This window comes from Colobus angolensis, unplaced genomic scaffold (assembly GCF_000951035.1).
Source record: "Colobus angolensis palliatus isolate OR3802 unplaced genomic scaffold, Cang.pa_1.0 Scaffold104, whole genome shotgun sequence".
NCBI lineage: Eukaryota > Metazoa > Chordata > Mammalia > Primates > Cercopithecidae > Colobus > Colobus angolensis.
This window is the reverse complement of record NW_012111364.1, coordinates 913,903-938,993: the sequence shown is the minus strand read 5'-3', so window position 1 is coordinate 938,993 and position 25,091 is coordinate 913,903. Positions and strand designations below refer to the sequence as shown.

General features: G+C 35.8%; 1 protein-coding gene across 1 annotated transcript in view; it reads right to left on the bottom strand.

Moving 5' to 3' along the window:
• Nucleotides 1-4,493: 4,493 nt before the first annotated feature.
• Nucleotides 4,494-25,091, bottom strand: part of AGMO (alkylglycerol monooxygenase) — a 172,278-nt gene continuing 151,680 nt past the window's right edge. Inside the window, exons 6-11 of the mRNA XM_011943421.1 lie at nt 14,261-14,327; nt 11,302-11,367; nt 11,133-11,212; nt 6,967-7,101; nt 4,634-4,750; nt 4,494-4,529 (exon numbers count right to left, since the gene is read on the bottom strand). Coding sequence (XP_011798811.1) covers nt 4,494-4,529; nt 4,634-4,750; nt 6,967-7,101; nt 11,133-11,212; nt 11,302-11,367; nt 14,261-14,327 — 501 coding nt within the window. The remainder of the gene's footprint in view (nt 4,530-4,633; nt 4,751-6,966; nt 7,102-11,132; nt 11,213-11,301; nt 11,368-14,260; nt 14,328-25,091) is intronic.

The window sequence follows — 25,091 nt, the reverse complement described above, 5'->3', positions numbered from 1 at the left end:
CTCAGAACTACAACTGCACACTTACAACTATCTGATCTTTATAAACCTGACAAAAATAAGCAATGGGGAAAGGATTCCCTATTCAATAAGTGGTGCTGGGATAACTGCCTAGCCATACGCAGAAGATTAAAACTGGACCCCTTCCTTACTGTATATACAAAAATTAACTCAGGATAGATTAAAGACTTAAAAGCCCTGTATGACAACCTAGGCAATACCCTCAGGACACAGACACAGACAAAGATTTCATGATGAAGATGCCAAAAACAATTACAACAAAACCAAAAATTAAGAAATGGGATCTAATTAAACTGAAAAGCTTCTGCACAGCAAAAGAAATTATCAACAGAGTAAAAAAATACCCCACAGAATGGGAGACAAGTTTTGCAAACTATGCATCCAACAAAGGTATAATACCAAGCATCTATAAGGAACTTAAACACATTTGCAAGAAAAAGACAAACAATCCCATAAAAAGTGGGCAAAGAACGTGAACAGGCACTTTTCAAAGGAAGACATGCATGCAGGCAACAATCATATGAAAAAAAACTCAACATCACTGATCATTAGAGAAATGCAAATCAAAACCACAATGGGGTACCATCTCCCACCAGTCAGAATGGCTACTGTTAAAAAGTCACAAAATAACAGATGCTGGTGAGCTTCTTGGGAAAAAGGAATGCTTCTACACTGTTGGTGGGAGTGGAGATTAGTTCAATCACTGTGAAAGACAGTGTGAAATTCCTCGAAGACACAAAGACAGAAATACTATTCCACCCAGTAATCCCATTACTAGGTATATATCCAAGGGAATATAAATCATTCCATTATAAAGTTAAATGTATGCATATGGTCATTGAAACACTATTCACAGTATCAAAGACATGGAATCAACCTAAATGCCCATCAATGATAGACTGGATAAAGAAAATGTGGTACGTATACACTGTGGAATACTATGCAGCCACCAAAAAGAATGAGACCATGTCCTTTGCAGGGACATGAATGGAGCTGGAGGCCATTATCCTTAGCAAACTAACACAGGAACAGAAAACTAAATATCAGCATGTTCTCACTTATAAGTGGGAGCTAAATGATGGGAACACATGGACACAGAGAGGGGAACAACATACAATGGGGCCTATTGGAGGGTGGAGGGTGGGAGGAAGAGGAGGATCAGGAAAAATAACTAATGGGTACTAGGCTTAATACTTAGGTGATAAAATAATCCATACAACAAACCCCTCATGACACAGGTTTGCCTACGCAACAAAACTGCACATGTACCCCCGAACTTAAAATAAAAGTTAAAAAAATTAAGATGGCTTTTCTCAATGCACTATTCAATAATCTCTATCACGACTTTCCGAAAACCTATTTAGCAGGACACATTGTATACACTATCAGATGCCCAACCAAAATATATCTTCCATTTATTTTGTACTAAGACTGTGCTGATTTTGTACAGGTATATATGAGGAATGTGCTCAGGGGTAAGTGAGTACCACTTTATCCCGAGGGCAAGAATTATACTTGGTATAATTCACTCATGGTTAATTCATGACCTGATGTTAGTTATTGGTTTAGTGTGGGCATGTCCTGAGAAATGAGGCATGAAAGGAAGTTTGCTCAAAAGAAATGTGTCTCTGTGTGTGTTTTCCTTCTTAAATAAAATGAAATAAAATTAACAAGATACTCTAGAAGTATTGAATTTACTGCCTTTGGTCAAAAGCTATAAGGGCAGGATGACTGGAATTATTGTAATTATTTTATGATGACAAAATTCAAAGGAATTAGAGAAGCCCTTTTAGAAGTGCTGCATGTTTGAACTGCTGAAGTAATCAATCCTGGAAACACTTGCCATATTCCAGACAAATTTAATTGAATATTCTGTTTTGTTAGAGTAGAAGACACCTAATGGACACTTCTACTATAGATATCTTGATGAAAATGTTATCCTACAGGCATGTTTATATGTCACTAGGTATTTATAAGTGATTAAATGCTTTTTTTGAAAACAAGTTCAAATCACATATTTATGTGTGAGCACATCTGTTATGTTATATAGATCTAACATTTGTTATTTTTGCCTACTTGAGCCTATTTCCTTTTTTCTATAATATATCACCTCATTTTTTTTTTCAGGTCACTCTGTTCTTCTTCATAGACCATGTGGATCCTGTGTAGTTGACCCTGCCCTCCCATTCATAGGTTGGGTACATAATCCAGGACCACATACATAGATTCGTTCAGTGATGTACAGATAAACCAAGCCATAACGTCAGGCTCAATTTGGGTATTTTCACTTGTGGGATTCTTTGTATGGCAGTATTTAACCTAGAGCAAGTTGGCAGCCATCTTGCCACCATGAAGCATCACAGTTTATAGGAGAATTTGCCCTGAGAAAAGCATAGCTGCAGGAAGGAAAGAACATTCCTGATGACATTGTTTGCCCCCTTGGGTCCAGCACTGTCTAAAGAAGCAATAGTCCCAAACTTTTCAGTAATGTTAGTTAATAAATCCACTCCACGTTGAATTTCTGCCATATACAATAAAAAAAAGTCCCACTTGACACTCCTGCCTAAAAGTCCTTCTCAGGACCTATTTCAAGAAGACTTCTTTCCTTATAATTCACTCTATAAATCATATGGAACATATAGAACTGTTACAGTGGCATCATCATACTTAGATTATGATGCCTAATTAATTAAAATAATTAATTATTTTAATTAAAGGTGCCTAAGTAATTAAAATAATTCCATAGGTCTTGTATTGAAATTATTAATGATAATCCTAGATTAGATTCATTTTTCAGCATACATTATTTATTAATTTCTTTTATGATGGAGTTTTTGAGTAGATAGACTGATGTCTATCAATAATACACATTGTTCTTTGAAAATTATTTACTATTCTCTGTATTCACTGACTGTTAATCCTATCTTTATTCATTTAAGATTTTTTCCTGGATTGCTGTATTTTTCTTTTCAGACTTTTTCCACAGCTCTTCATATCTGAAGATAACATCTCTTCCATGTTTTTAATCTCTTTATTGCCTTTAGCACTGCACAATGGATGATTAATTTAGCTCATCTTTTTTTTTTTTTTTTTTTTTTTTTTGAGATGGAATCTTGCTCTGTCACCCAGGCTGAAGTGCAGTGGCGTGATCTCGGCTCACTGCAAGCTCCGCCTCCTGGGTTCACGCGTTTCTCCTGCCTCAGCTTCCCGAGTAGCTGGGACTACAGGCACCCGCCACCATGCCCGGCTAATTTTTTTTTGTATTTTTAAAACAGATGTGTTTTCACCATATTAGCCAGGATGGTCTTGATCTCCTGACCTGATCTGCCCTCCTCAGCCTCCCAAAGTGCTGGGATTAGGCATGAGCCACCACACCAGTCCTCAGTTTAGTCTGTCTTTTAGTGCACTAGTTTAAGCTGCTATGTAAGTCATTGAGTTTTGCATGCTAGTTATCAATTTTTATATTTTAGAAGTTTATTTTAATTACTTTAAAAATAACAGCTAGGACAGCTATCAGAATATATATTCAGTTGTCTCACTGGATTCATATATCATCAACATTTTTAGCTCCTTAGGTGTCCTTCAATTTTTGCCAGCTGTTCTGTGCATTTTAAGAATTATGTTTTTGTATATTTCATCCATCAATTTTAAGTGTCCTATACGCCTTAAAGAATAAGGGTATCTTAACCACCACTTTGCTCCACCTCTGTTTCTTTCCAATACAACTATTATTCATAGAGTTACTGTGTAACCTTCAACATTACTGATTCACTGAGGTTTTCCAGAGGGTGCATATTTTATTGGTAACAAGGTATGAAAACAGCATTTTTTAAAAACTCATCTGTGATTCTATTTTTCACTTTACCTACTTTCGATTTAGTTACCTTACTGCTTTCATGTACCTTTTTGAACGATTTTAAAATTTTAAATGAAAAATATAATACAAATAAATCTATAAAACAAAACAAAATGCCTGTCTTTCTCTTCTTTTTTGTTTGCAATTTACAGCATATTTTTATATACCTCATGTTATTTTTGGTCTTTCCAAAATCTAGGTAGTATACGTATTTTTTTTGGCCAAAAAAGTGACCCCCAAAGTGGCGATCCCTGAACTTAATCCTGGTCCAGTGCTCTTCTATTTGCACCAGACAAATTGGAATATTCTGAATGTTTTAGAAAGGTCAGACTAAAGGAATTAAACTCTACCTTGAAACTCTTTAAAGTAATTCTATCAAGGAATTCTCTAAATGAAGGTAAATATGTTGAAATTGCTGAAAAGTGTGCTTTCCCACACATTTAATTCTGAATTCTGAAGTATTTTTATTGTAATTGTAATAAAATTTGTTGATGGCAAATAATTTCTTATTTATCACACAAATTAACAGCATACCACTTGGTGAACATTCTACACAGAAGCAATTTGGATAGAATTAATTCATTTACATTTAGTAGTCTAGAAGATTTGTTTTACCTGTTTAAATGTGAGACTTTGCCAAAATTACAGCAGACAACTACAGAGGAGAATAAACCATAACCTTAATATGGGAGCTTATTTTCATTTTCCAACAAAGTAACAGATAATGTTCTCACACTATTTAAAATGGATATTACTTACAGCTGTATCTGCAAAGGTCTCTTCATAAAACACTAGCATCAGAGCAAACTGTACAACTGTGTATATCTTTAATAGCTGAGATGCAGATGATGAGAAGGGAACATCTTTCCCAGTGACCTAGGTAGACAAGAAAGAACCATTTCCTTTATATTGCTCCAGACTTATTTCTCTTACTGAAATTCACACCAAGAGAGATATTTGAAAAAATGTATTTGCTATTTTTTTTTAAAAGGCCAACATAATTTTTTAAAATAGAAACTTGTCTGTAAGTTAGGATACTTTTTTTTCCCATTTTGAAAGCATGACAATTATGATGTAGTCTGCCTTAAAGAGCAGCATAAGAACTAATTCAGCAAAATGTGCAAATTATAAAGATAGTCAAAATGAATGGGATGTATCTTCCCTATTTTATAATATGTCCATGATCACATATGACGGCAAAAGCAAAGTAAAAGAAAAAACAGAAGGTGGCCAGACGCGGTGGCTCACACCTGTAATCCCAGCACTTTCCGAGGCCGAGGTGGGCGGATCACTTGAGGTCAAGAGTTCATGATCAGCCTGGCCAACATGGTGAAACCCCATCTCTACCAGTAATACAAAAATTAGCTGGGTGTGGTGGCATGCACCTGTAATCCCAGCTACTCAGGAGGCTGAAGCAGAAGAACTGCTTGAACCCAGTAGGCAGAGGTTGCAGTGAGCCAGGACTGCATGACTGCACTCCAACCTGGAGCTGGGGGACAGTCTCAAAAAAAAAAAAAAAAAAAAAAACAGAGAAACAGAGAGAGAGAAGGTAATCTTGGCAGTGTAGGTAATCATACTTCAAAGAAAAATACTATTTTATTGGAAACAACTTTTGTAAAGTTATTTATTGGAAACTTTAGAAAAATTATTTCCAATAAACTATGTTTTTACTGTAGCATTTGAGTTTCCCCAAAATGCTACACATCTATTTTTTAATGAAGACTCTAGGACTCATATAACTTTAAAAACAGTACTCACTTTGAGTTATCTATTGACAAAAAGAAAAACAATAAATGGATCATAGCAAACAGGTTTTTGGAGTTGAAATATAAAAATTATTTCACCTATATCAAGTTGGTGGATGTTACACTACTAATTGTGAACATAAACAAAAGTGTTTGGGAAACTTATTCCAGGCAGCTTTGGTAACTGAATGAGAAAATGTCATTACTTAGATTAGGATTTTTTCAAAATAGTAATGTTTAAATAAAACTTCTTATTTTATTTTATTTCCTTGAAACATCACAGGCTAATTTTATACACATAGTATCATCCTTGAAATTAAGAGTAGTTTAGTCTTCCTATTGTTTCTGCATTACTATACATAACATTTATTTGATAAGAAATGACAACTTATATTCTAAATGATTAAAAAGAAACTTCTCTTTCTTTCCCAGAAGAGTAATTCTGGGTGAAAACTGAGTTTTTCATTTGGGTTCCTCTGTTTTAAAGATCTATCTTTTTTGTTTTTGGTTTTCAATGTGGTTTCTGCATTTAATTCTTCTACTCTACTATAAAATGAATATAGTTATGGTTTGACCCAAAATCCATACTGTCTTGATGTGACTTTAGATACATCTGTTCTGGGGGCCTCATTTCTTCGTGAGTGGAGTTAAGGTTAGACTGACTCATTCCTTTTTTTTTTTTTTTTTTTTTTTTTTGAGACGGAGTCTCGGCTCTGTCGCCCAGGCTAGAGTGCAGTGGCTGGATCTCAGCTCACTGCAAGCTCCGCCTCCCCGGTTCATGCCATTCTCCTGCCTCAGCCTCCCGAGTAGCTGGGACTACAGGCGCCCGCCACCTCGCCCGGCTAGTTTTTTGTATTTTTTAGTAGAGACGGGGTTTCACTGTGTTAGCCAAGATGGTCTCGATCTCCTGACCTCGTGATCCGCCCGTCTCGGCCTCCCAAAGTGCTGGGATTACAGGCTTGAGCCACCGCGCCCGGCCAGACTGACTCATTCCTAAGTTTCCTTCTATCTCTAGTGTTCTAGGACTCTGTGCCTGAGCCGCTTGTATTTGTGAAGTTATGCTCTACACAAAGGCAGGCATTCAAGTGAATATGAAAACCAGCCTCTGTGGCTCTGCTCCACAATCTGGGCTCCCAGGCAAAAGGCAGTGTTCACCTGGGAGAAGGCACTCCTTTAATTGGCACATAGTTGGTGGACACTCACTAAGTTATGCACCACAGGACTGCATCTGACCAGGGGAACATCTTTTTACAGATTCGCACGAAAATAGCATATGTACAGGTTGGCTATAGACCTGACAATATGAAACTAATCTTCACCATCTCCAATTCTGTGAACTCTATTTACCTCTGGAATTTCTTCACTTAGACCAAGTCTTGGTTTACCTGGACTCCATCCTGGTCCTTTAAATATGACAGAAAACTTATTGAAGAATCCAGGTGTGGCCCAGAATGTAGTCCATATGTAAAATAAGTGATGGAACTAGAAAGAATGAAAAAAAGCTTATTTCAATAAGATAAATAGGACAGAAAGAATAAATACCAAAAGATGTGTATTTTTTATTGTTCAAGGTAACTTTACATATATTAAAACATATGCATGATGAGAGCAACAGAAATTAATGTGTAATTGCATTCTATGCTGTAATCTATTCTATGCACTGTGTACCATTAAGTGTGTTTTTGTCAATATTTCTGAAGTTCAATAAAATTGTAATTTTGAAATGTAAAATCAAGGCAATTGTTTAGACAATCAGCAAAGTAGAAAAAAATGAGTTAAGAGGCTTTGCTTCCAATAGAATTAATTAGCACCCTGTGCACTCAACATCCCTCCTTAATGACACCTTTTCTTTCTTTCTTTTTTTTCAAGACAGAGTCTCACTCTGTTGCCCAGGCTGGAGTGCAGTGGAGCGACTTTGACTCACCACAACCTCTGCCTCCTGGGTTCAAGTGATTCTCCTGCCTCAGCCTCCTGAGTAGCTGGGATTACAGGCACATGCCACCATTCCAGGCTGATTTTTGTATTTTTAGTGGTGACAGGGGTCTCACCATGTTGGCCAGGCTGGTTTTGAACTTCTGACCTCATGATCCACCAGCCTCAGCCTCCCAAAGTGCTGGGATTACAGGCCTGAGCCACCACGCCCAGTCAATGATACCTTTTCTAAGTGTTGCTCAATGGATACAAAAGTTGAACATGGAAACATATAAAGATTGAATATCTGTTTAAAATTTTAAAATATAAATCTCTATTTACTATATTGTGTTACAGACAACGCATATTCATAAAAATACTCTAAGTAGCTTGTGATACTAGACTTCTGAGTATTAAATAGTCCTTATTCTGTACTTAGAGATCGAAAAGTTTGCTAACTAAGGCAAAAATTCCCCTTAAGTCGCATAGTAGGAATCCCACATTCTTTAAATATCATGCATTTGACGTGGATAGAAGTTAAAAGTGGCCAGGCGCGGTGGCTCATGCCTGTAATCTCCGCACTTTGGGAGGCTGAGGCGGGCGCATCACGACGAGGTCAGGAGATGGAGACCATCCTGGCAAACATGGTGAAACCCCATCTCTACTAAAAACAGAAAAAAAATTAGCCGGGCGTGGTGGTGGGCGCCTGTAGTCCCAGCTTCTCGGGAGACTGAGGCAGGAGAATGTTGTGAACCCAGGAGGCGGTGGAGCTTGCAGTGAGCAGGGATCGTGCCACTGCACTCCAGCCTGGGTGACAGAGCAAGATTCTGTTTCAAAAAAAAAAAAAAAAAGAAGAAGTTAAAAGTGTGCCCACATGTGAATGTGATAGGTGTTCAATAAATGTTTACTATTTATGCCATATATATGATCATAATGCACCAGGAGACTAAAAAGACTCCTAGAGGTTGAGCATCAGCTATAGACTCTAGAGACGAGTTCTATGATAATTATAGAAATAAATTAATGGATAAAGAAGTTTTGGCTTTATCAGAATTTGTGATTTTGCTAGTATTTTCATTGTGTTTTGAATGAGTTGAACCATTACAAAAAATAACTTAAGAATTGCTTAAAATATCATAATAAGGAATCTGAAGCAATTAAGAAATAATTTAGAACAACCATTTATGCCTAATGTTCCATTATTGGAACGCTAAGCATGTAGGAGTTATTTATATCCTACTGCTCAAGGTCATCGCGAAGGTCTGATTGGAAAAATTCAAAAAATTGCAACCTCAGGAATAAATGGTTAATGGAATAGATCCGAGGAATAGGTAAATGTTAGGTGGAAACTTTGCCTAGGGCTTTGCAATAATAATGATATAGAAAACTAATGTGCTTATAAGTTATAATGTCCATTAATATACTTATCTGTTTCGTAATTTTGGAAACTGACTACAGTTTTGTTTCTATCATTCTGGACACAAGCCATGAAAAATACATGGTAATGTTTTAAAAGAAAATATTGTTTTTCACTTATTTATTTCCCAGTGCTCTGAAAATTTGTGATACCAAAGGAGGGCAAGGTGAATTATTTATGCCTAATAATAAGGAAAACAAACAAACAAGCAAAACCCTATGTCTGTTGGAAGTCATCCTAAGTTGCTTTGATGCCTCTGCAGAATAGGTGAGAAATTTACCTGTATGTAAAGGAATGGAGGTGAAAATAAGTGAATGTTTTTGTAAGTTCAAGTATTCCTAATTGCCACAACTTGCTGGCTTGACATTTCTGACAATATAAGTGAACATGTAAAACACTAAACCTTAGACCCACTTGTGACAATTACCATTCTGAAGGAAACGTGAGGGGAAAGACCTGGAGAATTGAACCTAACATAGTTTCAGCAGCTGTTAATAAATACCTGTGATTTTCTGACCACCGTTCTTCTCAGAATACTTGTCATCCCACTATTTGTGCAGCTCTTATTGTATTTAATATTCACTTTCTCATTCTGTCTCAGTTATAAACCCCCTTTTCCTCAGCAAGACTGTACACTCCCAAAGCCTTGCCTCTGAAAGAAATCACCCACCAACCAGCAGCACTGGCATCATATAGGTGCTTGTTTAGAAACACAGGATCTTGGAACAGACCACAAAACAACTGAACAGAATCTGCATTTTAGTAGGATCCTCTGATTCACATGCACATTAAGTTTATAAAGTTCTGCCCTAGAGGATAGAGATGAAGTTGTCTATCTCTTTTTTAATGACTGCAATAAGGAGACAACTCCTATACGAAGAAAAGGTAGCTTTCAATGTACTCTTTCTCAATTGGTTTTATTTACACAAAGCTTATTATTAAGAAAGGATCCAAAATATTTGCTTATATTCTCCTGAGAGATGGATCATATTCTTAGTAAGTCTAATCAAGATAGAGACACAGAGAGAAATGCCACGTAGTTGAGAAGAAAGAAGAGAGATAATTACCTTTCTTCTTTTGGTGTACGAGGAGATAAAAATACCTTTCACGGAACAACTGAAGGCAATCTGTTACGGCCTTTTAGCACAGTGTATAGGTTAAATTGAATTCAGCCAGTCTTGGGCTTAGCTTTCAACCCACCTTGGTTAAGCTTATAGCTAACAAGTTTTGTAACTTTGGGTGAATTATTTAAATTCTGGGAACCTTGGTTTCCTCCACCAGAAAATGGGAATGAAAAGAGCCACTGCTTTATAAGGTTTTAGTAATAGCTACATTAAATATTTTTCTGCTGCACTGTTAGCAGTACACATGGCAGAAGCCCAATAGATGTCAACAATTTTGTTATTTCAACTTTCAGTGAAACTCAAAGTAGTCTGGAAAAGGTGACCCAACATGAGCCAGTAATTTCCTCACTTACCGAATGTTGTAACCAGTCCCCTGAACAGAGCTGTCATTGACCAACCTCTTCAGCTTCTCAAGTATTCTTATCTTTTTCTCATTTACGAGTGCCTAACCCCAGGAGTATTTGTGGTGGTCTGACTCTGACAGATCGGAGCTTCACAGACATTCCTGATTTCTCTAGTGCCAACCATTCAGACCAATGAACAACCAGTACCACATGTCTAACAGAAAACTGGTCCAGTCCGACAAGTCTTAGCAAGTGAGGTAATGCACAGACTTAACCAATCTGTAATAGTTCCTGACACTTGGGTCCAAGAAGAGTAACGCAAAGCCCTCATGTTGAATTTCTAACCAGAGTCATGCACCCTGGAAGCAAATATTTTTCTTACTGTGGGTTCAGCCTTAATTATACATGTTACCATTGCTCCTACTGAATACATGAATATATTTCAGGTCCATTCTGAGAAAGGATATGTTTAGAAGCCACTTTCTTTGTCATTCTAGGCAGTAGACATATTTGAAAATTAGTTATTTTAAAATGTATTTTGCCTGATTTGATTCAAACTTTTGCTTGTGTAATAGAGTTGTTTCTAAATTTTTTATAGTTAAAAACTTTTTTCAGGTTAGTGTAATATACTATCACTTTTCAACAGCTGATTTTTTTCTTAACTGTAAGATTTATGAAATGATATAAATGCAGAAAAATAAAAAACAAGTATGTTACCTGCACTCTGATTGGTTCAAATGTATTAATGGGATGTGTTAAGCCATATACAACTTTTTCATTTTCTGCTTCAAATGTCCCTGGAAGATAAATATTAAGGATATGAGATTTGGCTTCCTGTAATTGAGGGAGATGATTTAATTTTTTGATTTTAATACGTTTTACTTACCAAAAATTCTATCCCAAATAATAAGAACACCAGCAAAATTTTTGTCTATGCAATAACGATTTCTGCCTATGAGACAAAATATTAGAAAATTCTTTTTTCAGAAAAATAGTTATGCTTTTTGAGATACCTTCATCTTGTTTTAAGAACATATTCATAAAATTCAGATTTAAGCAAGAGTATGATTTCCCTGGAAATGTCTTCTCATTTACAACATCAGATTTTATTCTCTAATAAAGGAATTTTTATCTTTATTTTTCAATTAATTATACTAAAAAGGGGAAGTGTTTTCTTAAAGCTATATGTATGTTTTCTTGCCACCATTTTTCAATATAAAATGGAATAAATGTAAATAATTTTTTTCAGGACCATTAAATAAAAATTAAGAATGAAATGATATCAAAAATTACAAATAAGAAATAAAATAAGGAAACAATGTATGTAAATGTGTTTTTATTTTAAATTTTTGATGGGATGTCTCTCTATCCCTTTTCTCTGCATCTGTTTCAGGAAGGAAATTTTCTACTTAGAGTGAGACTTGACTAGTTTTTTTAAGATCATAAAAGCCATAGTAAAAAATAAACTACCCTTAATTTTTTCAAAACTCATATCATATATATTTTTCCTGCTGCCAAATAATCAAATTATAATATAAATAACTGGTTATTATTTATTTAATACATTTTTTATAAAACTTAAGTAGACATGATGATATCCATATGACTGTAAATCTAAAGAAAAAGAATAATTAATTAGCCAAACCACAACCCCAAGAAACTCAACCATCCTGAGTTCCCATTCCTTTTCATGGTTTCCATGTATGCAACCTCACATTTGAATGCACAGATACAAGGAAAAATCTCCCATAGTGTAAAAGTAGAGATAGATTGGCTGAACAGATGCAGACACTGTTGCTATATACATGGTTTAAATAATGGTTCTGAATTAGTAGGGAAGCATTTTGCCCCTTAAGGAACATCTGGCAATTTCTGGAGACATTATTGGTAGCCACACCCGGGAGGGGATACTAACGACATCTAATGGGTGGGGGCCAGTGAGGTTGCTAAATTTCCTACAGTGCACAGAACATCCTCCACAACAAAGAAGTATCTGTCTCAAAATGTCAACAGTGCTGAGGTTGGAAAACCCTGATATGAGCAGGTGGGGGTGTGGGAAAATGAAGTCAGAGGAAATAGCATCTGTTTCGTTTTGTAATGTGAACTTGTTCTTCTCGGCTCCTTCTATTTCCTTTTACATGGAAGGAACTGCAAGTGTATAATCCCCTTGGCCTCTCCACTCCCTTACTAATTAGAGATGCTTCTTGACTTACGGAGAGGTTATGTCCCAATAAACCATCTAAATTGAAAAACATTGAAGGTCAAAAATGCTTTTAATCAGGGTGTGGTGACTCAGGCCTGCAATACCAGCACTTTGGGAGGCCGAGGTGGGCGGATCACCTGAGGTCAGGGAGTGTGAGACCAGCCTGATCAACATGGTGAAACTCCGTCTCTACTAAAAATACAAAAATTAGCTGGGCGTGGAGGTGTGCACCTATAATCCCAGCTACTCGGGAGACTGAGGCAGAAGAATCGCTTGAACCCAGGAGGTGGAGTTTGCAGTGAGCCGAGATCGTGCCAATGCACTCCAGCCAGGGCGACAGAGTAAGACTCTGTCTCAAAAAAAAAAAAAAGCTTTTAAATACGCCTAATCTACTGAACATCATAGCTTAGCCTAGCCTGCCTTAAATGCGCTCAGAGCACTTATATCAACCTGCAATCTTGGGCAAAAATCATCTAATACAAAGCCTATTTCATAAGAAAGTGTTGAATATCTCACAAGGTTTATGGAATACGGTACCAAAAGTAAAAAAATAGAACGGCTATATGGGTTCTCAAGGTATGGTTTCTACCAAACATGTATCACATTTGCATCATTGTGAAAGTCGAAAAATCAGAAGTCGAACCATCATAAATCAGGGACTTTCTGTCCTCCCTGGAGTTGGAGAATGACTGTTGAGTTTCTAAGAGGAAATCGCTTGTGCTCTCTGCCCTGGCCTCTCCTCCTGTGGAACCTGTGCTTCTGCTCGGCTCCCTGCCATAAACATAGGGCCCTGCCCTTCTTGGAAAAGCAGGGCTTCAGGTATTCAGGGTTGCCGAGGAAGATTAGAAACTTATAAAAACAAAACAATAGCATTTACTTACGTATTTATTTTACTGGTTTCCTTCTCTCAGTATTGTTTGTGAGATTTATTCATGTTGTTGCATATAGCAATGGTGTGGGCATTTTCATTGTTATATCATTCTCCATTATATGTATGATATAAAATTTATCTGTTCTACTGATGAAAAACATTTGAATTATTTCTGTTTTTTCTATCACAAATAATGCTGATATGCACATTGCTATATAGGGCTCGGGGTACATAATGTGAACATTTTTGTTATTACTTAAGTTGGTGTCTTTAAACCTTAGGCACTAGCCACTTGGGATTTTCTCCTTGTCAGGGAAACACAGCTTATACTGAGATTGTTCAAGGCCTTAGGCAGGAAGGTTTATTGGGCTCTCCTTAAATCAAAACAGTTTTCAAGACCACTAACTCTCTGCCTGTAGATAGGAATGACCTTCAGCACTGGGTCAAGGAGTAGCCTTTGACAGAATCCTTTAAAACATAAAATGTGCATCTCCTCAGCTGGTTAACTCATTTTCTACTATAATGGAGCTAAGATTTAGGTAGAACGAAAAATCCAAAAGTCAGATAGATAAATCCCCCCACTCCACCCCACCAGTTCATACTTTGGAGATGAGGCTTGTACCAAAGAAGACAGAAAAGAAGAAACTATATTTATTTGTGAAATATGTGCTGACTATATTGGGGGATTGTGATTAAATGAAGTAAGACAAATAATAATGTAACTTTTAAAGAAATGAAGAGGAAAAGAGAGAAGAAATAGAACTTCCTTACCATGATGAACCCTATGATGGCTAGGAGTATTAAGAATCAGTTCCAAAGGACCAAGGTTATTGATGACCTGTTTAAAACAGAAGGAATACTTATACATACAGTTATCATTAAATGTGTATTAGTATATAAATACTCACATTAGCAACTCACATAAATTAAGAGATATTGCAAGTTTCAGGGTTGGTATCAGAGAGTGGAAAAAAGTTCCTCTGAAATCTGGAATTCATATAAAGACAATAGTAATCTCAAAACTCTATTCTGAGAGGCAGCATGGTGAGTATGGTGTCATGGTTAAGAGCTAGACTTTCAGTTCAGCTTCAAGAATCTCCACTTATTACTGTGTGATCCTGGGGAAATGACTAGGTTTTCATATCTCAATTTTCTCATCTTTAAAATGGAAATAGTAACATATCTACGTAACAATGTTGTTCTGAAGATTATTAATGTTACTGTATTACATACCACTATCACCAAGGCACAATTCCCTTAGATTTCATGTTGTATTATAGTTTTTGCCTTTCAACTCTGGCTTTGATTATTTATGAGAGCAGGGCATTACTAGGAGAGTGAAAACACTGTGTTATGTTTCCTGGAGTTACTTCACCATGTAATCAGTCATGCAGCAGCAACTTAATATTGTATCAGTAATCTATTACATTAGGGTGATCCTACTTATTCAAATAGAATACTAAATCATCTCTTACCTTTCAAGGCATCGTCTACCATTACATCTTAGAGGTGCAATTCAAAGTCAAATACGTAAAAAGGTCTTTTTTCACAATTAAAGTTACTTCAATATCTAGTGCCTAACTTTTAATTCTCACAACATTTCTTAGTAAGAATCCCCTAGTTCTGAGTCTATAAATTCTAAAAATCGTAGGAACCAAGTAGGTGTCATGAAAAAAGTATAGCAGCCCACATGTAAGACATTTGGTATGTTATATTAATAATATTGAACAACTTGAGATCTTCCACCAACCATGGCAGATACCAAGATATTTTACTTTTCTTTATTCACAATCTAAACTGATTTGTTAGAGCCTACCAATGACAAAATCAATACATTGTCATGATATTTTAAGACATGACTCACTTTTAGGGTTAGCTTCCATTTGCAGGACATATGAGGAATAAAGAAATCAGTTAAATGATGCTAAAGGGAAAAATAGTCACTGACAATTATGACACTGATATGAATTTGATAGTAAGTCAGTGCTATGGGAAGAAACAGAGAGAGATAGGACTGTTTAAGATGAAAATATTTAAGACATATAACCAAATTTAAGGTGTACACCTTGTTTAGATATTGATTTGAACAAGCCTAACATAAAAGACATTTTATAGGCAATAAAGAAAAATATATTATAAACAGGGTGTTATTAATAGATGACAGGAAAAATATTATTTTCATTGGGAGTTATAATGGTATTGCCATTGTGTTAGAAGATGCATTTGTTTAGAGTTGTATAACTGAAATATACATGACAGGAGATCCAGATTTTGCTATGAAATATTTTGGCAATGCAAAAAGAAAGAAAAAAAAGGATAACTGATGCAAATAAATCAAAATCTTGAGTTTTGAAACAAAATGATGGAGATATATAAATTTATTCTGTTATTCTCTAATTTTATGAATGTTGGAAAAAATTTAAGTTAAAAACTTAAACAGAACAAACTGCTAGTAATGTCCATAAATGCTCACTAAGCCAACTGGAAAATAATAGATTGCCTAAGTCTCAGACATATTTCTAATTCAAAACTCTTTATCTAGCAGGATTTAATTATTGTTTGGCAATCTCTGATTAAAACACCCAATTTACAGTTGCTCAATAAATGTGAACAGGTAGGGTGACCATACCATATTCAGCTTGTGGCGTCGTGTACCCTCTTGAAACGGAAGCTGTGGCAATGTTGCCACATGTCAAAACTTATCCTTCTCTGGGACAGAGGCCATCAACGTCTCTCCATTAGGCACATTGTTTACCCACCTGAAAGAGACAGTTCTTGCCTCTCTCCCCGTTGCCCAGCTGCTAAAGGATTTCCAGTTTCCATTACAGAACAGACAGAAACATTTGCATGCAAAAGAAGGTATAATATATTTTATATGTCAGTTTAGCTCTCCCTCCCTTCCTCTCTCCTCCCTTTTCCTTCCTTCCTTCCTTCCTTCCTTCCTTTCTTCTTTCTTTCCTTTCTTCCTTCCTTCCTTCATTCCTTTTTTCTTTTCTTCCCATCCCTCTCTCTCTTCCTTTTCTCTAAGGTCCTATCCACTATATCTAAAGTTATTTCCATGAGAGATATATTTTGACCTCCAAACAGCAGAACTTTTGATTAATTCATATGATGGCGCTCATTTATATACCAAAGATTATCTGTGTTTTTAATTTCAGGAGTTTAAACTACCGTGAATATACAGTTCTTATAAGAGAATACATTCCTATGAAATAAAGCACAGGAAGCATTATCCCATAAATACACTGTTAATAATCCAGAATTGGGAAGAAGGTACAGATGAATAACCCTGTATTTGATTGGGCTACATTGCTTTCTACTTGGTGAAAAACTATTTGTTAAGAAGAATGGTGAAGAATAGAGAACAAGAAAGTGGGGATCCTCAGCAGGCTTGACATTGAAATCTGATGCTTTGGTTGGGCTTTGTATCTATGGCAGAGAACCAGATGAGAAAGGATAAAACCATTTTACCCTTGTTTGTCCCTTTGGTGCCTAACATGTGTTACAGAAACAAATAACAAATGTGGGTGGAGAGGACTACAGTGACCAGCTTCTGCTCCCCAGATGCATTTCTGATCCTAGGCCCTGGCGTGTGTGCAGCCAGATGTAAAGCCACACAAATGGTGAGTGCATGCAGATGACTGGAGCCTTGGCTGAGTGCACTATTTTTTTTAATGTCAAGCCCTTTTTTGCAGTGAAAATCTTTTGCTCCTGCAGGCTAAAGGATGGTGATATCAATATTGAAAGTTCCTTTTTAAAAAAATAGTTAAAAGCCAAGTACAACACAGTCAACCACAGATAAATTTCCTGGTAGTGCCTATGAGTACCTTGGAGCTGGGGAAGACCACCTCTGAGTGAGAGATGATTCATCATTCCGACAGCCCAGTCAGAACCTCTCATGTAAAAAACCCTTCCAATTCAAAGTCATGGAGAATTCATTAATATTTAATAAGGGTTGAGCATAACGACTTAATTATCGCCTACTTTTGCAAATTCAGCTATTTGGCAATTCGACGACGTCTAGCTTTGAATCACTTCCTGAAAATATGTTACTCTGGGAATAATTGTAGCAATTCTCATTTTTAGAAGTTATTTGTTTGTGCTATTTTTTAGACATAGATGCGTTTATTTAAATTATCAATTTTAGGACATACAGAGGGCTTCAAAATAACATAGTCCAATACTTCATTATTTAAAAAACCCCATAAAACTGAAGCTCCGAGAGGTTAAACTACTAGTTTAAGTTTAATCAGGTTTTTTTTTTTAACATATCATATTGTTTTTAAGACATACAGCAATTTTCCGTTAAATAAAAATACTTTAAACTTTTAGAACTTTAATAGAAAATGATAATTCCTTTTCTATTTCATATTAGTTAAAATGATGCCAGGTATTTATAAAGATCCCAGGGATTTCAGCTTCTAAACCTCCCCATTTGGTATTTTAGGGATTTTTGGCTGCTCCTTTGGTCTCTGAAGCAATGCTCTAAATATTGTATTCTGTAACTGGTTTTTTCTTGGTCTTATAACTTGAGAACTATGGATGCCTAGAAGGGCCATGAAGGGTTTCAGAAAGTCAGAAAAACCCTGAAGTTTTAGACAACATTTTATAAATAAGTACCTATGGTATTTTTCTGGGGAGAAATTCTAGCATTTCTATTATATACTGAAAAGAAAGCATAAGTTCGTAAAGGTTTAAGAGCCAATGTCCTAAACAGACTTGACTAGGTTATTTCCTTTGCCTTTCTTATTATATTGTCTTGTCAGTTTACAGATCAGTAAAACCTGAGTGCTATTTTCTCATCCAAACTTCACAGAAACTTGAACATTTTTTTAGCTCATTTCTTAAAATTGTTAAATTTTTCAGACTATCTCTTAAGCTATTTTATTTGTATAGTAACAAATTATAAATATATAAATAATACAAATAACAATTTTGTAACAGTAAGCTACATGATGATTCACTTTCATTCAACAAAATTGCTCTGGACAATTTGTTGGAATGATCACAAACTCCTCATTTCTTCCTCTCCAATCTCTGGTGGAAGTGGGAAAGAAGAGTTAAATATAAAAGCAAGAGAAGAGGGAGCCATGAGACCGTTGTTATCTCATTATGTCATTTCCCCTGACCAAAAATAAAACGAAGCCAAATAAAAAGACTCCTTGTAATGAACCAAACATTGTCCAAACCTTTCAGAGTTCAAAGCCATTTACATTCTTTCTGGAGAGTGATTTCTAATGTTCTCTTTCTTCTCCGTCTAAGACATTAACCTCCTAAAAGCTTCTGGAATCCTGCTTTTTCTCCAAGATCAATTCTCCAAGCACCCTTCTTGATTTCTCCAAGGAGAGTTTTGTTTTCCTTTCTCTGGATGCATATTGAGAGATCGTTAATTCTCATGTCTTCCAGTTCTGTGTGCTAGTTATTTGTTTTCATTTCTTATACTATATTGTAAGTCTCATGAGGATGAAAATTGTGCCTTACCATTCTCTGTGTTTCTCAGGTCACATACAACATTGGTTACGCATCGTGATTGTTTGACAATAGTATATCAATACATAAATCCCTCTTACTCCTCTCACACTCTTATTTCTTTATAGCGGTGGTTCTCAACTTGGGGTGATTATCCCCAGGCAATTTTGGCAATGTTTGGAGATAATTTTAGTTGTCATAACTGGGAAAAGTGCTACTGGCATCTAGTGAGCAGTGGTGGGTTTAGTGCTGTTAAATATTCCACAAGGAACAGGACAAGTCCCCGCAATAAGAATTATCTGGTACAAAATGTCAATAATGCTCAAGTGGAGGAATTCTGCTTTGTGGATATGGGGATCTTTCTGTGCTCCAGACTTTTACTGTTCAGGAGGAAAACACTGCATAATTTCTGTGTTCTAATCTGGGAGTTGGTGGGAGGAATGCCATAGGGAGTGAGTGTGGTGGTCATTACCAGGGTCAGAGGCAAAGCATGAGTCTGGAGCTCTTGGAGTTCGAAGCCAGGAATGAAAGTCCAAGCATGATCTTTAATCAAGTGAGTTGGGCAAGTTAAGATAAAAAGCTAAAATGAAGGAGCCAAAACAAATAAACAAACAAAACAAACAGAAAATCACAGAGCAAGCAACGTAAAACTGGATAATGAGGTGGTGAAATTTCAGTGATCATTGGCAAGTGAATACCATAAATTATTTTTATATTATCTGAGTTCAGTTTTAGGAGAGCTTCAGTTTCAAATGAAAGTAGCCAGAGATAGAAAAGTGATCATGAAATTTCTTTTGAGAATCCTTATGACCCTCCCTACCCTGCACTCATGCATTAAGTTGAATAATGTAGAGACCTAAAAGATTCATGAAACTCCCATTGTATCTAGGTGACCAGTCTGAAATAATTTTCCTATGGAAATTGATAAGCTATGTACATGTGATAAATAATTAAATGCTTACTCTGAACTAATCACAGTTTTTTTCATGATACAATTTTCAGAAGTTTTCTCACTACCTTATATTACCTAAAAAACATAATTCTGTGTCTTGTGTCTTTCCCATTTAAATTGAAAAATATTGGAGTTGAACTCTACAAAGCATCCAAATAAATATAGTAAATAACAGTCCGTCTGAAATTATTTTTTATTCAATTAACTTATTCCATTCTATATAATTCATAATTATTTCTCTTGATTCCTTTGATTGGGAAACATGGAGTAGTTAGATTTTTGTGGCTTGATTAAAAGTAGAGATGCAATTAACTGGTGATTTTAGTTAGAGAACAAGACTTATCTTGATCAAAAATATTCAGTTTGTTCGAAACAAATTATTTTCTTTGTTTGAATTGCTTGGAAATTTGCCTCCTCTTACCTCATTCTGACTATTGAGGTTGATGAAGAGACTTTCTAAATATTGGGAATGCCCATGATATTATTATTCAATTTTTACATCTGCAAATGGATACCAAAATACTAGAATATGTTATTGAAAAGTCATAGGAATATTTATAACCACTTACTTTTCAGAAAGAAGGCATGTATCTATGGTTAATTCTAAAGTTCATCCCAAATCAAAGATGCTTACAAATATTTATGATTCTTGTCTGAGAGGGAAAAATCATAATAGGGAAAATATATCCTAAAAAGCATGTATTTTACAGAACCCTCTTTATAAACATGCATGTGCAAAATGATACGCTAAATGCTAAGGAATGACTGGGTTTGGGTGAAGTGAAATGAAATCTCCGTAGTAGGATAAATGTCTGCATTTAGATGAGCATAGGTTAGAGTGACAACACTGACTATAACTAGTCAAGACTTTTCGTTATAACGTCATGCATGATTGATGTTCCAGCGGAGTCCAGACCACTGTGGGTCTCCTTATTCACTGTATCCTGTATTTAAGGGAAATACTAAGCCAGTCTCTCATACATTTATTATCTGACAGGAAAAATCTTTGTCATGTTAGATTCAGCTGAGAAAGATATGCTTAAAATTAAGTTTAAAAATGACAATTCTTAAAGATTAATTTTCAGGTAAATTAGTGACAAGATTCAGTGCCAGCCAAGTCTAAAATTAAATGAACTAATAAGTACGCCATAATTACTTGGCTTTTTCCTGGCCAATTTTCTTCTCCCACACCTCACTTCTGTTCCTCCTCCTCCTCTTTCATTTTTTTCTCTATCTTTCTCTCTCTCTTCTTCTTCTCTTTTTGTTCATTTATTCTTTCATCTATCTGTATCCAGCTATCTTATCTATCTATCTAAACCTGTGTGTGCATATGTACAAAAATGTATTTGGAAAGACCTTTATAATTAACTATAGGCTCATGCATACTTATCTAAAAAGTGTGTAGTAACAAATAAATATTTCTGTGCTCCTTCAATAAGATATTGCCATATTTATTCTCATTTGCAGATGGAAAACCTGAAGGGCACACATATTATGTAGTATAATCATATATTTAACCTTATTAAATGTATTTACCATATATACTAAATATTAAATATATATTCAAATGCTGAACAATTACTTCTTTAAGTACCAACCTACCAATAAGGGTTTTCTATCAACACTAGCAATAATCTATTTCAGAGCGTTAAAACCTGTATTTATAAATTCTTACCAGAAACTCTTACTGAACGCTATTTGCATAACAAGAGAGCAAGAAGTCTCTTGTCAGCCAGTTCATTTATTCTGCAAATATTTATTGAGTTTCTAGGGACTTCACTAGGTTTTAAAAGTAAAAAGAAATGAGGTAATGCACAAGCATTGCCTGAAGCAAATTTACACTCCAAAGGCTCCTTCAATGGAAAGTTAAAACTATACCAGAAAAAAAGATTTTACAAACAAGTTACCTTTTCCACATAATTTTGTTTTCTCTTGGAACTGATAAAAAAATCACTCATTTTTCTTTCTTTTATAATTACTATTTCACAGTAGAGATATTTGAATTTATAATAAATTTGAAGTTATAATTGGCCCAAATATTGTCTAATAAGAAGCAAATTGAGTTCCTTTTCCAAGTCTCAAGCTGAAAATTACTTTTAGTGTTGATGCGTGCTTTTATTTAGTTTCCCGTAGTGCAGCTTTGCAATAATCTCATTGATTATTCCTGAAGAGAATTTAGATTATTCTTTCTTGCTCATAAATTTCTTCAACTGATTATACAGAAATTGAAAGAATCTGTATGGATTTCATTTATTCTCTGGTTATTTATTGAGTACAAGGTACTGCAGGAAGATCTTTCCAGAGGTCACAGAGTGGAACAATGGAAATTACATTTTAGTGTCTGCTAATTTATCTATTTATTAACTTAAAAGTAGAATAAATGACAATGTCAGCATTTATTGTTTGAATATACATAAAAATATGCTTTTATATTATCAATAAAATCTACAGCAATTCTCATTTAAAGTTCTAGAAAAAGAATAAGATCCGCAAACACTGTAAGTCAACATATTAAAACAGTTTCTTGTTCTGAATTAGTTGATCTTTAAACACTTATTGTTTTACTTGTTACAAGCTTAATCAACCTGAACGTTTATGGATACATTTATATTATAGAGCATCTGGTGATGAAATGTAAAAATGAAATCTTAATTACTTCTTCCACTATTTCTGCTGTGTTAATTCAAGACAACCACACAAGTATTTAGACAGATGGTAGTGGTGGCCATATTAGCCTCTGCTTTATCTACAGGGAAGGAAGAGAAAGCAGAACTCTTAGGATATGTGCTTGTCTGCTTAGTTTCACACGTTGAAATGCTGGGCAAATCCTGATTTATTCATGGCCAAATGTTTTCCTATTTGATTAGGCAGTTTTCTACTTCAGTAAGCATGTAATATGGAGGTAGCTGAATTTCCACACTAAGGAGTGAAAAAACAATATTTACAGTTTGGAAATAAAACAATCTGGAGGAATCAGGACTGTTGGGATCATAAAGAGCTTCATAGGGAGTAAATTTCTGATGAATCCATACCACAGGGTTAAAGAGTTAAAGGCTTAGTTTTCATGAAGAATGGGACTAGGTTATGTTTATACAATAAACAAAAGTTTTAAAGGACTGCGTTTTTAATAAATTATCTTGAAGGCTGATTCTTGTCACTTATGATTACAGTATTCCTCAAACAAAACGACAAGAGCAGGACAAGTTAGCATTTTATTTAAATTTGTTTCAGCATATCTTTTGAATAACACTTTTGGTTTCTACTTGGAGAAATGAATACAAGTAACTGTTAAACGTGTTCCCTCAAAAGAGAATAAATTATTTTGTTATTTTTAAACAACACAGAGTAAATTTACAGAAGAAAAACTGGAAACATTTACAGGTTTAACCATCCCAAACTTCATTCTTATGTAACATCATTTTATATTTACAAGTTTAGTCATCCAGTGATAAATGGAATCATGCTGGTATGAGTAATAATAACATTGTATGAAAAGAAGGCAACTGATAGACTGGAAGGTTAAGCAATCCATGTCCAAAACTCCAATCCACAGTATTATGGTGCAAGCTCCATACTTTTGACTCTTTTTAAAACTCACTGTGTTGTGACTGCCATTATGATCATATTCCCAATTTCAGGTGTGACTTCCACTGATTAGTCAGCAAATGTTAATTGATTACCAACCGACTATGTGCCTGACATCATCTGAGCATTAGATACTTTAGTAAACAAAGCAAATATGAATCTACATTTCAGCTTCCATTCTCTCCCCCTCTCTCTCTTTTTTTTAATTTATAAGGAAAAAGAAGTTAGATGGACTTGCAGTTCCACATGGCTGAGGAGGCCTCACGATCACGGTGGGAGGTGAAGGACAAGCAAAAGCACATTTTACATGGCGACTGGCAAGAGCGAGCATGTGTAGGGGAACTCCCCTTTATAAAACCATCAGATATCATGAGATTTATTCACTGTCATGAGAACAGCATAGGAAAGACCCACCACCATGATTCAATTACCTCCCACCAGGCCCCTCCCATGACACGTGGGAATTATGGGAACTACAATTCAAGATGGTATTTGAGTGGGGACACAGCCAAACCATACCACCTGGTTTTAATGTTTGTTCCTCTACTTTTGCCAAATGCCTGAGGCCACTACCAGCCTGAGATCCTTTTCAATGAAAATTGGAGGTTGATTATCTTGTCTATGTGAGTAGTGGAATTCTGACCTGAGATCTGCAAGTTGCTAGGTTTTTGTCTTGTGTTTTGTTTTGTATTGTTTTGTTTTCAGACAGATTCTTGCTCCGTTGCCCACGCTGGAGCATAATGGCGTGATCTCGGCTCATTGCAACTTCTGCCTCCCGGGCTCAAGCTATCCTCCTGCCTCAGCCTCCTAAGAAGCTGGGACTCCAGGCAAGTGCCACCACGCTTGTTAAATTTTTAAATATTTTGCGTAGAGCTGAGGTCTCACTATATTGCCCAGGCTGGTCTCAATCTTCTGGCCTTGAGTGATCCTCCCACCTCAGCCTCCCAAAGTGCTGAGATTACAGGTGTGAGCCACCATGCCTGGCCATTGGTAGGTTTACAACTAGGGAGGTATTCCCATCATTTTTTTCTTTTTACTGTGAAACTGCCTTTTTCGTACTCATCCACTGAAACTATCATTTTTTAGAGACTCCTGGCTTCATGCAAGGATCTTGTCGATCCCTTACCATCCCTGTACCAGCTCCAAAGCTTTGTCTCTAGTTTACTAGTGCAGATGGATCACTAGTACTTTGGTGAATGGTTTGGTATCAAGGCTCTTCTTTTTTTAAAATTATACTTGAAGTTCTAGGGTACATATGCCCAACATGCAGGTTTCTTGCATAGGTATACATGTGCCATGTTGGTTTGCTGCACCCATTAACTCACCATTTACATTAGGTATATCTCCTAATGCTATCCCCCCCTTCCCCCACCACATGACAGACCCCGGTGTGTGATGTTCCCCTTCCTGTGTCCAAGTGTTCTCATTGTTCAATTCCCATATATGAGTGAGAACTTGCAGTGTTTGGTTTTTTGTCCTTGTGGTAGTTTACTGAGAATGATGGTTTCCAGTTTCATCCATGTACCCACAAAGGACATGAACTCATCCTTTTTTATGGCTGCATAGTATTCCATGGTGTATATGTGCCACATTTTC